At 42.2% G+C, this 14,306-nt stretch overlaps 1 protein-coding gene across 4 annotated transcripts in view; it reads left to right on the top strand.

Annotated features, from left to right (window-relative positions):
- rps6ka1 (ribosomal protein S6 kinase a, polypeptide 1) overlaps nucleotides 1-14,100 on the top strand; it is a 52,319-nt gene extending 38,219 nt beyond the window's left edge. For 2 of the 4 annotated variants that reach the window (XM_026152938.1, XM_026152936.1), the window contains exons 3-22: nucleotides 3,447-3,563; nucleotides 3,738-3,819; nucleotides 4,723-4,803; nucleotides 4,967-5,046; nucleotides 5,281-5,387; nucleotides 6,148-6,185; nucleotides 6,555-6,697; nucleotides 6,782-6,852; nucleotides 7,455-7,543; nucleotides 7,675-7,739; nucleotides 7,848-7,950; nucleotides 8,159-8,289; nucleotides 9,551-9,676; nucleotides 9,842-9,931; nucleotides 10,028-10,186; nucleotides 11,114-11,275; nucleotides 11,381-11,457; nucleotides 11,553-11,670; nucleotides 11,781-11,918; nucleotides 12,202-14,100. In XM_026152938.1, coding sequence (XP_026008723.1) covers nucleotides 3,447-3,563; nucleotides 3,738-3,819; nucleotides 4,723-4,803; nucleotides 4,967-5,046; nucleotides 5,281-5,387; nucleotides 6,148-6,185; nucleotides 6,555-6,697; nucleotides 6,782-6,852; nucleotides 7,455-7,543; nucleotides 7,675-7,739; nucleotides 7,848-7,950; nucleotides 8,159-8,289; nucleotides 9,551-9,676; nucleotides 9,842-9,931; nucleotides 10,028-10,186; nucleotides 11,114-11,275; nucleotides 11,381-11,457; nucleotides 11,553-11,670; nucleotides 11,781-11,918; nucleotides 12,202-12,324 — 2,100 coding nt within the window. In that variant the 3' untranslated portion in view covers nucleotides 12,325-14,100. Of the gene's footprint in view, nucleotides 1-817; nucleotides 872-1,720; nucleotides 2,298-3,446; nucleotides 3,564-3,737; nucleotides 3,820-4,722; nucleotides 4,804-4,966; nucleotides 5,047-5,280; nucleotides 5,388-6,147; nucleotides 6,186-6,554; nucleotides 6,698-6,781; nucleotides 6,853-7,454; nucleotides 7,544-7,674; nucleotides 7,740-7,847; nucleotides 7,951-8,158; nucleotides 8,290-9,550; nucleotides 9,677-9,841; nucleotides 9,932-10,027; nucleotides 10,187-11,113; nucleotides 11,276-11,380; nucleotides 11,458-11,552; nucleotides 11,671-11,780; nucleotides 11,919-12,201 lie in introns of those variants that run through there. The other 2 variants (XM_026152937.1, XM_026152935.1) reach the window with 2 other exon arrangements.
- Nucleotides 14,101-14,306: the final 206 nt, after the last annotated feature.

Genomic DNA, 14,306 nt, shown 5'->3' with positions numbered 1-14,306 from the left:
GTTGCGTGATATTTTGGGAGGGATGAAGGGGTTTCCTCTGTGAGGGTGGATGTGAGAGTTTTCATCTTCCCAGCTGTGAATTGACGGGAAACAAAGGAGGATGTGGATGGAGGATCTTCCACCTCCTCCAACCTCAAAAATCATAAAAAATGTTATTTTCAATGCTAGGGTTAATGCTTCACTGAAGATTCTGCCTTTTCACTCAACCGGTGTAGCAAATTTAAAAGTTAGATGCTCAGTTTTTTCATCTTTGCGTTTTGGCCAGGTCATGGTATTAATGCAATCAAACTGAAACTGATCTGCAAAACCACAAAAAATATGTGTGAGGCCATGAAGTGTGAATACTCTTTTTCTTTTTCTTTTTTTTAATCTCCCACACACCATGTGACTTCATTTCAAAAGACAGCTGTTCCTGAGTACTCTAGATTCCGGATAACACGAGAACCTTTATAAATAGTTAGTCATAACGCTGAATTTCAGCTTCTTCTCTGCAACAGCTGTCATGCTTGTAAACTCAGCTCTCCTGTGTAGTTGGTTATCTAGTTATCGAGCAGGAAGGATGTGAGATCAGTTCAAGAAAAGAGGAAGTGAGAAGTAGGAGGGAAGAGAAGTTTCCTGTCACTAATGTGGCCCTATTCTACCCTCTTCTCTGTGTGTGTGTGTGTGTGTGTGTGTGTGTGTGTGTGTGTGTGTGTGTGCATGTGTTAATGAGATGTACCTGCAGCAAGCCTGTATGAAGAGGTACAAATGTACCTGTTGCAAAACCCGTCATGTTTTACGTAACTCATGTTAACTGCTCCATTCAAACACTTCCTAGAACGAGTCTCATATCACCTGGATAGAGAGGGACTATGCCACTATTAGAGCCCAGGTAAGCTCTCACCACCTGTGTACTGTTGCTTTTAAATCCGTTCATTCTGCAGCTCCTCCCTCGCTAAACAAACATTACATCCTGCTTCATCCATGTCACATTGTATTTCCTTTTTCTTTTTTTTTCTCGTCTCCCCACCCTCTGGAAAATGTACTCTCCCATCACAAAATTGTTAAGCAAATAACCTTTTCTGAGCACAGGCTGCAGTGCAGGTTCGCTGCCAGCCAAGTAACGCTGCTCTTTGGTCAAGAGGAGTTGACTCATGCTCTATATACAGGCGCGTAATGGCGTATTCTCTCAGGTTAAAGAAGTGTTTGCTGTATAAACGGCAATAAAGTGAGCAATGGAGGAAAGTAAGAGGATCTCAAGACCACTTTACGAGCAGCGAGAGCTGTGTTAGGAGACAGGATGAGCAGGAACAGGACTGTTAAGAGGGGGAAGAGAGCAACATGCCTGGCCACAGACAGGAAAATCTCTGTCATCCAGAGGCAGTGAGTTGTCTGAATCCTCTCTGGTGTGTTGACACCGAGAGGGGACACATCATCCTCTCTCTGCCATCCTCCTCCACGCTGGCCTCTGTGTTGAATTATGGGTAAAGGGAAGTGGCACAGAGTTGGGTTCTTGAGTCTGTAAAATTACTGATAATGCAAGCAAATTTATTCAAGAAAGCATTTAATTGGCATTTTCTTTTTACTTTTTCTCCACCTCTATCTCTTTTTTGTGCTTCTTTTGAGTTTCAGTGTACTCCTGTTGCTCGCTTGCTCTCTCTCTCTCTTTCTCTCTCTCACTCTCTCTCTCTTTCAGCCGCACACGTGTGTGTGTGTGTGTGAGAGAGAGAGTGTGACAAGAAGTTGGGTGCAGGACTGTGAGAATATAGCAGGCTCTTCCTTCCTGCTCGCTTCGGTTCCAGTTCATTTCAGCTGCAGTCATTCACCGAAGGCACACCGGTCTAATCAGACAGACACAGAGGCAGGGAGCGAGCAAGGACCGGAGATAGAATGGAAGAGAACATGAAGATGAAGCACTGAAGGAAATTTAGCAGAAGGCCTCTGCAGTCGACTAAAGAGCAGAGGCTGAGAGACTTTTCAATATTTATCTGCAGTCCACACAACTAATCCTAACATGAAAGCACAAACGATCTTAAAGTGTGCTCTCGGTGAGATGAGGTGAGATTTGAGATGATTATATGAGAGGTAGAAGAGTGTGTACCTTGTTATGGATGAAGGTAGGATGATACAACACTCTGGGAAATGCTGAGATGGAGAAGGACAAGAGAAAGTTCAACCTGACTCGCATGCTGTCCATCTACTTGTTCAAAAAGAACAAATCCTTGACTGGCAGCCCTGCTCACTGTAACACCTACAGACCCACGGCGGCAACGGACAACGACACTGGCACTTTACCTCCGCCGGAGAACCACTGGACGGTAAAGTGACACCTCCTGATATTGACATCTCGATCAGCTTTGAGTAGTTAAGTCGTCGACAGAGCGTTCAGTGGCGTCGTCTTAATGAAACTGAGTTTTAAGAAAATGAGGAGAAAAGAGGGATTCATCAGCACAGCAAAGTGCAAACGAGGTTTTGTATTCGCTCTTGTCGCGGTTGTTCAGAAAACAAGGTGCAACTGAAAGCCTGCTGTGTTCAGCCAACTCTGGTTTCCTGTTGTCAAATTAAGTCCCAGGCTGCAGTGGTCTGTGGTGATGGCGGTGGCTGTTGTTTTGTAGAAACTTTTAAAAAGCTGAAAGAAGAGACTGCTGAAAATATGTCTTTCATCACTTCTTTGAAATATTGATTATGCAACGGTCAGCTGATTGCACTTTATTTTTTGTTTGGTTGTTTTTTTTAAATAACTTGTAATTGCCAAGTGTAACTTTATTCAGGATCCATGGTAATAGTGTAAACCTGAACATGCCTATAAAGGAGAAATTAGGAGCAGGACAGCCCAGATGTTCTGCTTTCTGATCCCTGAGATTTGGATTTCATAGGCAGAAGTAGGGGAAAAGTCTTTCCCCTGAAACTGCACTGGTGAATCTAAAATTCTCCCAGCAGGGTACCTACTGTACTTTGCTTCATCACAGGGCCCGAGGTGTGAAATTCAAGGAAGATTATCAAGGGAGGGGAACACTCTTGAAAGAGAATTCTCTGCATCGTTGTTATTGTTGTTGAGTTTTGGGTGAGGCTGACACCAGGTCAGCTGCGCGTGTTCATGTGGTGGAGCTATGAGCGGTGTCAGCTGGGATCCACCCAGTTGTGAGAGTGCGCTTGCTGTGAACTTGCTTTTACACAGATCTACTTCCACTGAATATTTACACCACCAGTTCCCGTGTGCTAAAAGCAAATAAACGCATCGATAAGCAACTGTTTGTGCTCACGTGCACATCTCACTTCTTACCATGCTTCCTCTTTTTTTGAAATGTGTTATATTGACAGCAGGAGGCACCTCCACAGGAGAACTTATCTTTGCATAAGCAAGCGGCTTGTGAAATTTTTATTTTTTTTTTGCAGCTGTGCAGTATTGCTGTCGTTCTGTGATCATTGACTGCTTTCCCTCCGTCTGTTTTCTTTTCACTCTTTAGGAAGATGGAGACATCAAAGAGATCAACATCACCCATGTGGTCAAGGAGGGCTCAGAGAAAGCTGATGCCTCTCAGTTTGAACTGCTCAAAGTCCTGGGACAGGGATCCTTTGGCAAGGTAATTTGCTTTTACTCTTTCGGTTTCTTTCTATTTTGACTACATGTCTATTTTTCTCTTCCTCCTTTGCTACTCTTACTCCCCAACCTACAAAAATCCTTGCATCTTTAACAGTGTTTTTGGTGTTTGTTATATTTTTGGGGGGAATTTTTTTGAAAAAAAATTATTTTGCAGGTGTTCCTGGTACGAAAGGTGACTCCTCCCGATGCCAACCAGCTCTATGCCATGAAGGTCCTCAAGAAGGCCACACTAAAAGGTACAGCAACGTCAGGCTTGGCTATGGTCGTGAAATTTTAAGAATTGCTACTTTTCTCTGTTTTGGCTTTTGGCTTCATTGACAGGGAAAAAAAAACAAAGAAAAGTGAGTGAGTTGGGTTTTTTTTTTTTTTTTGTAGAGCTGCACCTTTTACCTTTCCGGTGATGTTGATTTGAAAAGGCCTTGTGTTTGGCAATTTCATTTTTCAAGTGGTTGTTTAGTTTCATATAAAAGGGTGTATGAATTTCCTGTAACACATGCAGTGGTATGTGTGCATAGTAAGACCACCACTGCTTTCAGTGGGTTCCTATGAACAGGTGTTGTGGTCTCACCTTCTGCAAACATCGGGGCATCAGATTTCTTCTCATCATCTCCCAAAATCACGTGGGTGGTTCTGTGCAGCTTTGCAAATTTAACAGGGACCTTTTACTCTCATTTAAATCTCCGTGTTTTTATTCTTAAACAGCTTTTCATGACTAGCAGGTCAAATTGATCATAATTCGCCTTATTTTGGGTGCAGCTCCTCTCTGTCTGAAATTCGCTATTTTACATTCCTTCCCTTTTGCTTGAAGTCAGCTTTTTTCTGATTGGCTGCCCATGGTGAAGTTTTTAAGCAGCAGCTGAGTTAATCTACTGTGCTCAGAGTCGCAGTTGCATGCACAAAATCCCCAAATTTAGGTCATCATTAACATTCAGCACTGACCCCATTATTTAAGTTTGGCTATGCTTTAATTTGAGGATCCTCTCCTATTGCAGCTTAATGAGTCCAAGTTGAATTGTACTCTCATCAGCACCAGCATTTAGTGTGTTGTAGTACTTTTACCATACTCTGTGCTTACGTACAGACACGTTATAAATCTTTAATGCATACTATCACACTAACCCTCGATCATTGGCCTTCAGTCAGAGACCGTGTGAGGACCAAGATGGAGCGAGACATTTTGGCAGACGTCAATCACCCATTTGTTGTCAAACTGCACTATGGTGAGTCAGCCTGATGCTTTTGTTAGACTCTGCTTCCCTTCCCTCTTATTAATGTTATTTGATGTACTGACTTGATTTACTGTTTTATTACTTCAACTTCCAGAAGCTTAACTCATGCTTCCTGATTTACAGTTGAACTAAATGTGAATTTGTGCATCTGTAGCATTCCAGACTGAAGGGAAGCTGTACTTGATCCTGGACTTTCTCAGAGGAGGGGATCTTTTTACTAGACTCTCCAAAGAGGTAAAAAAAAGAAAAAAAGAAAAAAGAAGTGACTACTTAGTGTTGTTATGCTGACCTGAGGTCAGGATTTCTTTTTCTCAGTCCTATGTCCACTTATTTATCCTATAAACTGATATGTGCTTACCCATTTATTCTGCATTGTGTCACTCTGCGGTGTTATGCTCTCTTATTGTCTCATTTTCCTTTTCTTTGTGTGTCACATCCTCTCTCTTCTTTGTCTCCTTTACCCCTCAGGTGATGTTCACAGAAGAGGATGTGAAGTTTTACCTAGCAGAACTGGCATTAGGACTGGACCACCTTCATAGCTTGGGTATCATTTACAGGGACCTCAAACCTGAAAAGTAAGAGTGGAAAACCAAGCGTTTTGCATGCCATGCTGCAGGAAATGTATAATGACAAATATATATAAAAATATACACACAGTGCATCAGTCATAAACGTCTCCAAGTTAGATTAATCCAGAAGAACAGCATGCATTTCAGTGAGTGTGGGAAAAGTGTCTTCCCTGCTGCAGACCTGTAGCCACAACCCCAGACAGCAGTGATGACTTCAAAGTGCAACAATTTCCTCCTGTCATATTTCTATTGCACTCACTGCAAAGTATTTTTTACTTGTTGAACCCTGCACCATTTTCATTAGCTTGTGTTCCCTCACTCTCTGCTGTAATTGGCACATCGGTACTTGTTATGGTACATTGCTGCCACCAGCTGTCGATGCTTGTTCCTCAGCGTGTGCTGTGCACAGCACTCGATCTCATAGTATGCATGTAAGACCCGACAACGTCGCTAATTTAAAGAGCCGGTGATTCATTTATGTGTTGCTTTTTTAAATTTTGGTGCTTTTGAATGCTAACATGTTGTATTGAAACTGAAACGTGTTTTTATAACTTTGACCACCACATACGGACTGCTATATTAGCCTTCAGTTGTTTTTAAGGGTACCTAATGATCCGACAGCCGAGTATACTTTGACACCAAGACATACTACAACTGAGCAAAGCATACAGCAAAGAAAAGTTTACTTTGTACAGTCCAGATGGGTAAAATGTTCAGACTCTGTAAGATTTTAGTTTGTCTTATATGTGACATTGTTTTCTCCTAGCATTCTTCTGGATGAGGAGGGACACATCAAACTCACAGGTGAGCCTCATTGTTGTTTCTTTTACATCTACCTCTCACTATTCATTTTGCACACACACTTTCCTTTCCTCTACCACATTGACCTTGATTCACAGCAGTGATGGCTTTATCTCACTGACTCGTATCTCCATAACATCCTGTATATGTTCCCCAAGTTAATTATAATACTTTATCTTGAATATCTGTGATAAACCTCTTTAGAATCTCTTATCCTCAACCAGAGGAAACGAATGATAATTAAGAAGTCGCCTTAACAGAGCTCTTGTGGGAAAACTGTTTCATGTTAAAGCTTTTTGTAGCTATTATCGTGCTGCTATATAATATAATATAAGGATCCAGGTCCTTGGTTAATGTCTTGTGTGTTTTCAGATTTCGGCCTGTGTAAAGAAGCCATTGATCATGAGAAGAAAGCTTATTCCTTCTGTGGCACTGTGGAGTACATGGCACCAGAGGTCGTGAACAGGCAGGGACACACCCACAGCGCCGACTGGTGGTCGTTCGGGGTACTAATGGTAAGGAGGAAAAAACGTACTGGCTGAGCGTAAATATTACGTAAATAAATATGCCGATTACATTTTTTGTGTTTTCTCTCCCAGTTTGAGATGCTGACGGGGGCGTTGCCATTTCAAGGGAAGGACCGCAAAGAAACCATGAATCTCATTCTGAAGTGAGTACCACCTGGATTCAAGAACATCACTCATTTTTTCTTTTCTTTTAACTACTTACTCATGTCCATCAGCAAAAGCGTGTGAGTGGACTAGAGCCTATTCCACCTCACTTTGGGTGAGAGATGTGGGCTACACCTTGGACAGGAAGTCGGTAAATTACAGGGCTAACACAGTTAGACAGCTGAGCAGGCACATTCACAACTACATCTGAAGTCAATTTACAATGACCAGCTAAGTAGCTCTCAAACGTTTTGTGGCACGCCCCCCATTTGTAGGCTGAAAAAAGTTTTGTTTTTTTTTTTGTTTTTTTTCTCCCTCGCTCAGGAATCCCTTTTACCAACTTATTTTAATTCAGTTGTTTTCCCAGATTGTCCATGCCCAACCTGCATAGGCGGTCAGGTGGGGTATGACGTCCTAAACAGGCTCTCAGCTTAAGAACTAACCCGGAGAGTAAATTTGCAGGCACATGGAGAACACGGAAAAACTCAATTCAACACAAAAACCTGTTGCCAAATGTACTTATTCCAACATATTCCAACTGTCTCATTCTATATCCGGTGCAATAATTAAAGCTGGAAGCCCTCTTTGTGTGTTTGTGCAGGGCTCGTCTTGGAATGCCTCAGTTCCTGAGTGCAGAGGCCCAATCTTTGCTCAGGGCTTTGTTCAAAAGGAACCCTGCCAACAGACTGGGTTAGTATCAGCTCTGGAACATGACTTTGACAAATGACGGTACACACTCTATCTGATTTCACAGGGAAAGGCTGTGCTTTACATTGGTTTGTAGTTTTCTATTGTGATTGATTCTATTTGATGTTTTGCAGGATCTAATGCCGATGGCGCTGAGGAGATTAAGCGGCACGGTTTCTTCTCAACCATAGACTGGAATGTGAGTTCTGTGTGATTACATATGTGTTTGAATTTATAGCAACCATCACAGGTGGCATTCAGAACTTCAACTGCACAGCGTGAGTTAAGCTTCTTTATTCCTTTTTAGAAACTCTTCCGAAAAGAAGCAAAGCCTCCGTTCAGACCAGCGGTCGCACGTCCGGATGACACTTTCTACTTCGACTCCGAATTCACCTCCCGCACACCTAAAGGTCGAAAATCAAAAATCAATACACATTTTTTTTTATTTAAAGGAGACACAGCAACATTGGGATGCACTAACATATTTGTGATTAGCTGTGCTTGTCAATAATACCTCAATGTGAAGTTTTTATAGCAGTGCCTTTTTTGTTTTCTAACATTACTGCAATAAACCTGTCTGTTTTTCCGAAGCCTTTATTTTTATTTATTATCCTGCAGACTCCCCTGGTGTACCCCCCAGTGCTGGAGCTCACCAGCTCTTCAGAGGCTTCAGCTTTGTTGCATCAACTCTGTTAGAGGAGGATGGTTCATCAGAGCCAGTGCAGGCCCCACCACATCCAGTGGTTCAGGTCAGTAGCTATTCACTCTTGGGATAGATAAATACTGGATACTGGAGCCTGTTCTGGCAGGACACAAAGAAAACCGAGAAATTTCCCCTATGACTCCTTTGGCAACAGTGGGAGGGGAAAAAACTCCCTTCTAACAGGAAGAAGCCTCCAACAGAACCGGGTTTAGGGAGGGGCAGCCATCTGCTGCGACTGGTTGGAGGTGATGGGAGGAAGTTAGGTTAACTGGTCATTTAGAGTGTCCAGTCAACTAAGTGCATGTCTTTGGACCCTGGGAGAAAGTCGGAATACCTGGAAAGAACAAACTCATGACATGGGAAGAAATTGCAAACACCACACAGAAATTCCCCGGCTAGATGGTGGTGAGGCAGCCGTGCCAACCACCACACACTGTGCTGCCCGCAACATGATCAACAGTAACTCGACACACTAAAACTGAACAATGGAAGATTATAATAATATTGGCTGGTGTGATGAGTGTGAATTCGAATAGTAGGGTTTGGCACACTTCAGGCCCCTTAGTTATTCTCACATTGTATCCATCTTCTGATGGCTGTTATCAGCAGGAAAACAGACCACATCACAAGGCTCAAATCATCTCAAACTGGTTTTCTGAACATGACAGTGAGTTCATTGTACTCAAATGGCCTCCACTGTCATCAGATCTCAACCCAATAGAGCATCTGTGCACTCGAAAATTTGCAACATGGGTGTGCAGCTGGAAAATGCGCAGCAGCTGTGAGATTAAATCATGTCACTATGAACTAAAACCGCTGACGAATGTTTTCAGTTCCTTGTTGATTCTATGCTATGAAGAACTAAAGCATTTCTGAAAGTAAAAGGGAAGTGAGCCTAGTAATTAGTACCTGATGAAGTAGTCGGTGAATATGCCCATGTACTGTAATCTAAAGGTGTGGACAAAGTTATTTCAGTGTGTTATATTTCTGTCGAGTTCTGACTGCTGATGGCATGAAATAGAGACAGATTCTGTGTGTATGGTGTGCGAAAGGCAGACAGGAACACGATTAGAAAGAAACGACTCAGATGAGGTACACGGCTTCAAATCTTGTGTAATGCCTGGCAAAAGCAGTTTTTCTACTGCGTGTGTGGTAGATTTGAAGAGACACTTTGACAAAGAGGAAGAAATTGACTCCAGAAATAGATTTCAGCCCCTTCCCCAACATCATCAACCTCCCCCCACATGAGCTCTTGTCAGTCCGTCACTCCTCCAACGCTCATCACAATTTCAAATCTTCCTCTGCAGCAACTACACGGGAAAAACGTCCTTTTCAGCGATGGCTACGTACTGAAGGAAGATATAGGGATGGGCTCTTTCTCCGTCTGTAAACGTTGTATCCACAAAGCCACCAACACTGAATACGCTGTCAAGGTATGAACACATAAACACACACACAGGGAAAAGTTAGCTTGTGAATACAGGACAGCAAAATCTAACAAATATGTTTTTCAGTAGTTCTTCAGTAAAAGGAGGAGGAAAATATGCAGCCTTTCAAAAACATGATCCTAATGCCGTTGTTGTGCTTTTGATTTCCAGATGATTGACAAGACTAGCACAGACCCCTCTGAGGAAATAGAGATTCTGCTTAGATACGGACAGCACCCTAACATCATAACACTCAAGGATGTGGGTCTAAACACGCACTCTGTCTGACAACCTTTGTTCGCCTTGGGTGTTGAGTGTAATAAGACTCGCTGATGTTTGTTTGTCTTTCTGTCGCAGGTGTACGACAACGGTAAGCAGGTGTTCATGGTGACGGAGCTGATGCGTGGAGGAGAGCTGCTGGATCGGATCCTCAAGCAGAAGTTCTTTTCGGAGCGAGAGGCCAGCGCTGTGCTACACACTATCACCAAGACTGCTGAGTACCTCCACTCACAAGGGGTGAGGACCACTAAGACCACTAGGACTTTTAGTCCTGTTTTATATGTATGTTTTGTCTAAGGAGCTTGAAAAGAAAAGCCTTTTGGACTTCTTTGAGTTTCTTGAAGACGTTTCACCTCACCTGAGAAGCTTCTCAGTTCTAAGGTCAAATGGTGGAGAGTCCCAGATTGAAGTCCTAGGGGAGTGTCCCCCGAAGAGGGTCATGAACCCCCTTGTTGATCCTCTACCTAAACGCACGAGCCAAGGTGTGAAAATGGGTGTAGGTCACAATCAGCCAAGGTTTCGGGTGAACCCGCTGTGAAACCTAGCCCCACCCTATCATGTGACTTTGAGGTCAAATGGCATCTATTGAACCGGTTCTTTTATTCTGAAATGGCAAACCTGTGAAGCACACAATGGGTTTTTTAAAATTATTTTCTGGAGCTGTATTTGAGCAATAGTGTTTTATCAAAATAACTGCTGTGAAATAGCTCTGTCTTTTAGAAATATTAGTTAAGGTGCTATTAGAGTTTAGTTATTTGATGTTCATTTTGCTTTTTTAAGAAAACTGTTGAATAGTAGTGCCTTTGAAAACCAGGCTAAAGTCTTTACTTTTCTTTTTCTTTTTACTTTTTTATGTTTCCTGATGTTTAAAAACTTACAACACATGTCTACTTTTGTTTACTTTTTATGAATTTCTAGCTTGAAGATGTCAAACTGTGTTCATCCTTTTAATTATTTTAGTTTAGTAACAACACATAGGGGAATAATCACTTGAAGCACCTCGGTAAATAATTCAACTTCTGATTAGAATAAAATTGAAAATAATTTATAGAAGACATTTTTAAAGCAGATAAAAATGGGAAAGAATTCCACCCAAGAGTGTTTACTGACACTTTCAATCCTAATTTTCTCCCTCCATTCCACTCTTGCCCTCTTGTGTTTCAGGTAGTGCACAGAGACCTGAAGCCCAGCAACATCCTCTATGTCGACGAGTCGGGGAATCCCGAGTCAATCAGAATCTGTGACTTCGGCTTTGCTAAGCAACTGCGTGCCAACAATGGCCTGCTAATGACCCCGTGCTATACTGCTAACTTTGTAGCTCCTGAGGTGAGCAAGTGACGAGTGCGCTCGCAAGACATACTCACAAAAGTCAAGGTTCCCCCAGTCATTGTGATATATAGTAATATGTGATTCCTTCTGACTCTGCTATAGGTGCTGAAGCGTCAGGGCTATGATGAGGGATGTGACATCTGGAGTCTCGGGGTTTTGCTGTACACCATGCTGGCTGGGTTAGTAGGAACACTTGAAATCATTCTTTGAACTTTGTTCTCTCTCATTATTCTTTGCATTAACCTTACCGTCTGTCTACTTTTGTTCTCACCAGTTTCACTCCATTTGCCAACGGACCTGAAGACACTCCAAATGAAATCCTGAACAGGATAGGCCACGGCCACTTCAGTCTGACTGGTGGTAACTGGGACTCTGTGTCTGATGCCGCCAAGGTAGGAGTCAATATTTGTTAGACAACTCTTTTACTCCCTAGAAAGAATTTTTTGTTGTATTTGCGTCAACCTACAAGTTTTCCATAATATTATTATTTGGCTTTTTCTAGGACCTGGTGTCCAAGATGCTTCACGTTGACCCCCATCAGAGACTGACTGCTAAGCAGGTTCTCAAACACCCATGGATTGTCCGCAGAGACAAGCTGCCCAACAGCCAGCTCCCACACCAGGACCCCAAGCTGGTCAAGGTAACAAAACTGCCTGGAATCAGGTTAAAGGAATTCATTGATTCATTGAAGTTTTAGTAGTTGAAACTCAACATGTAGAATGATTTTATATCATATCAGTTCCTTTTAGTGTCACCAAAATACCAATATGATTGTACACTGCAATATACTCGCATCGTGTGTTGCATTGTCGATTAGAAAACACAAGACGAGCGGGTTTTTTGCATTGCAGTAAATCAGACAACATATCAGTAATTCATACTCTCATCTGGGCTTCAATCATGATGTTGCTCTTTATGCACAGGGTGCAATGGCAGCCACCTACTCCGCCCTGAAGAACTCACAACCTACTCCAGAGCTCAAGCCCATTGAGAGCTCCTTCCTTGCTCAGAGGCGTGTTAAGAAACTTCCCTCCACATCTCTGTAGAGACTCTGAATAGCCAAACAGGTCACAGGAGTCTGATCAAAACCACACCTCCTGGCTCCAAACCACCCCGTCAGCTTGCTCGGGGACTTGGTGTCGACCCGCCAATACCAGCCAAGGAACACTGACTGTGGTCCTGCCCCCATCTTGTGACATCAGTTGTCCCGCTCTAGCTATCATCCTCCTTGTGTGGGCTCGCCAGCTGCAGCTGTTAGCCGATCTCCTTTTGCCTATCAAAATATCATGACGATGGATGGGGGCAATGAGGGCGAAAAAAAAAAAATGTAAAAAAAAATGGGTGCAGGTTTTTTGGCAGATGTTCTGGCGCCGTGTGGGTGTTTGTGCGAGTGTGTGAGCGTGTTTGTGCATGACCCGCTACAGAGTCGATGCAGCCCTGTTTTTGATGGTGACAATGAAAGTTTTCTCTTCTCATCTTTGCTGTAATTGGTTGTCATTCTCGCTGCACGCCTATCCATCTGCCTGTTTTTTGGTTTTTTTGCCGTCTGTCCGTTCTTTTTGTAGGGTTTTTGAGCTTCGTATTAGCGGTTGTGCTGCCAATTCAACCTGTGCCGACAGCACAAAACCACAGTACTGTCCAAACTGCTGTTAAATGTTTCTCAGAGAACGTTATTGATATGAATATTAAAACATTTCTGCCATAAATGCCTCTTTGGCTTTGGTACAGCCAGAATATGTGCATTCTAGAAAATGTCAGTTGCTGATGTTTTGGTTAGTGTCAATCTATGCTTGCGTTTTGTTTTATGGAGAGTGTGTGCGGACGCGTGCGTGTGTGTGTGGGCGTGTGTGTCAGTTGCATGACTTGCAGTGTGTGTCTGTACTGTCTCGCGGGATGCTGCAGAGTCATGTGCATGGTCCGGTGATGTGGCTTTCTCGTTTCGCTCCTATTCCTCTTCTCTGCTTGGTCAATCTGCTGGCAACCATTTGAGATGTCTGTTATTTTTATTACTATAAAAACTAGTAACATAGATGGCTTTCTGTGAAAGAAACCCTGCCCAAGGAACAATGTGGCATGTTAAAAATTCTATATTTGCATTGTTTTCTTTTTTTTTTTTTAGTTGTTTTCACTGTGTTTCTTGGATAATGCCTATTGAATACTGTTTCCTGTGTTGGTTGTTTTTGCTGTCGATTGTTTTGTTTTTTTTCTCTTTATCCAAAGAAAGTAGTGATTTAAAATAGTGAAAGACATGCTGAGCACATCGCAGCCTGTGGACTTGATGCCGCACAGGTCTCTTCTTCTGTTTAATAAGTCAGGGCTGGCTGCTGTCTTTACGGAAATAAGCACTTGTTAAAATCTCTGTCAAATCACTGGTTATAATGTCACACATACTTGCCCTTATTGTGGATTATCTTTTTTTCATTCATTATATTGGAATTCCATTTGTTGATTATCTGACTCGTTGGTATTTTATTGACACTGAATACGAGGCCTAGAGTTAAAGGTGTCTCAGTGTAAGCTTCTCCACGGAGTAGGTCCTGCTTTTAGCTCAGTGCCTAGGCCTACAGGTGAGGCGGAATGTCTTGCATGGAAAGCACACCGTAAGGATAAGAAGATGCTGTGCATGTGTAGAAGAAAAGACCTGTGTGGCTTAAGAATCTATGAAGCAGCTGTCTTACCTCAAAAGAAATCAAAGTTATATTATAATTCTTGTTTGGTGGCAAAAAATCTCCCTCCTTTGTCAAAATTTATGGTAAGATGTTATTGTATGATAAAGATGAAGATTTTTATATCTTACAATATTAAAAATCGAGTTGCTATGACAAAGTGTCTGTCTTGCTTTATTGTTTTTTTTTTAACTTCAAGTGACATTCAAGTGTATAAAAAAAACACAATTCCCAGATATAGAAATATGAAAAAATATCACATTTTTGAAACCTACAAAGAACACATAATACTGTAAGAGCAGTAGTACTTCTTATAACTAATAATTCTTTATGCATACAGTTTTTTGTGAGTAGCTGTTTTT

Source organism: Astatotilapia calliptera, chromosome 19, assembly GCF_900246225.1.
Source record: "Astatotilapia calliptera chromosome 19, fAstCal1.2, whole genome shotgun sequence".
Lineage (NCBI taxonomy): Eukaryota > Metazoa > Chordata > Actinopteri > Cichliformes > Cichlidae > Astatotilapia > Astatotilapia calliptera.
This window is presented reverse-complemented; position numbering and strand designations above follow the sequence as displayed.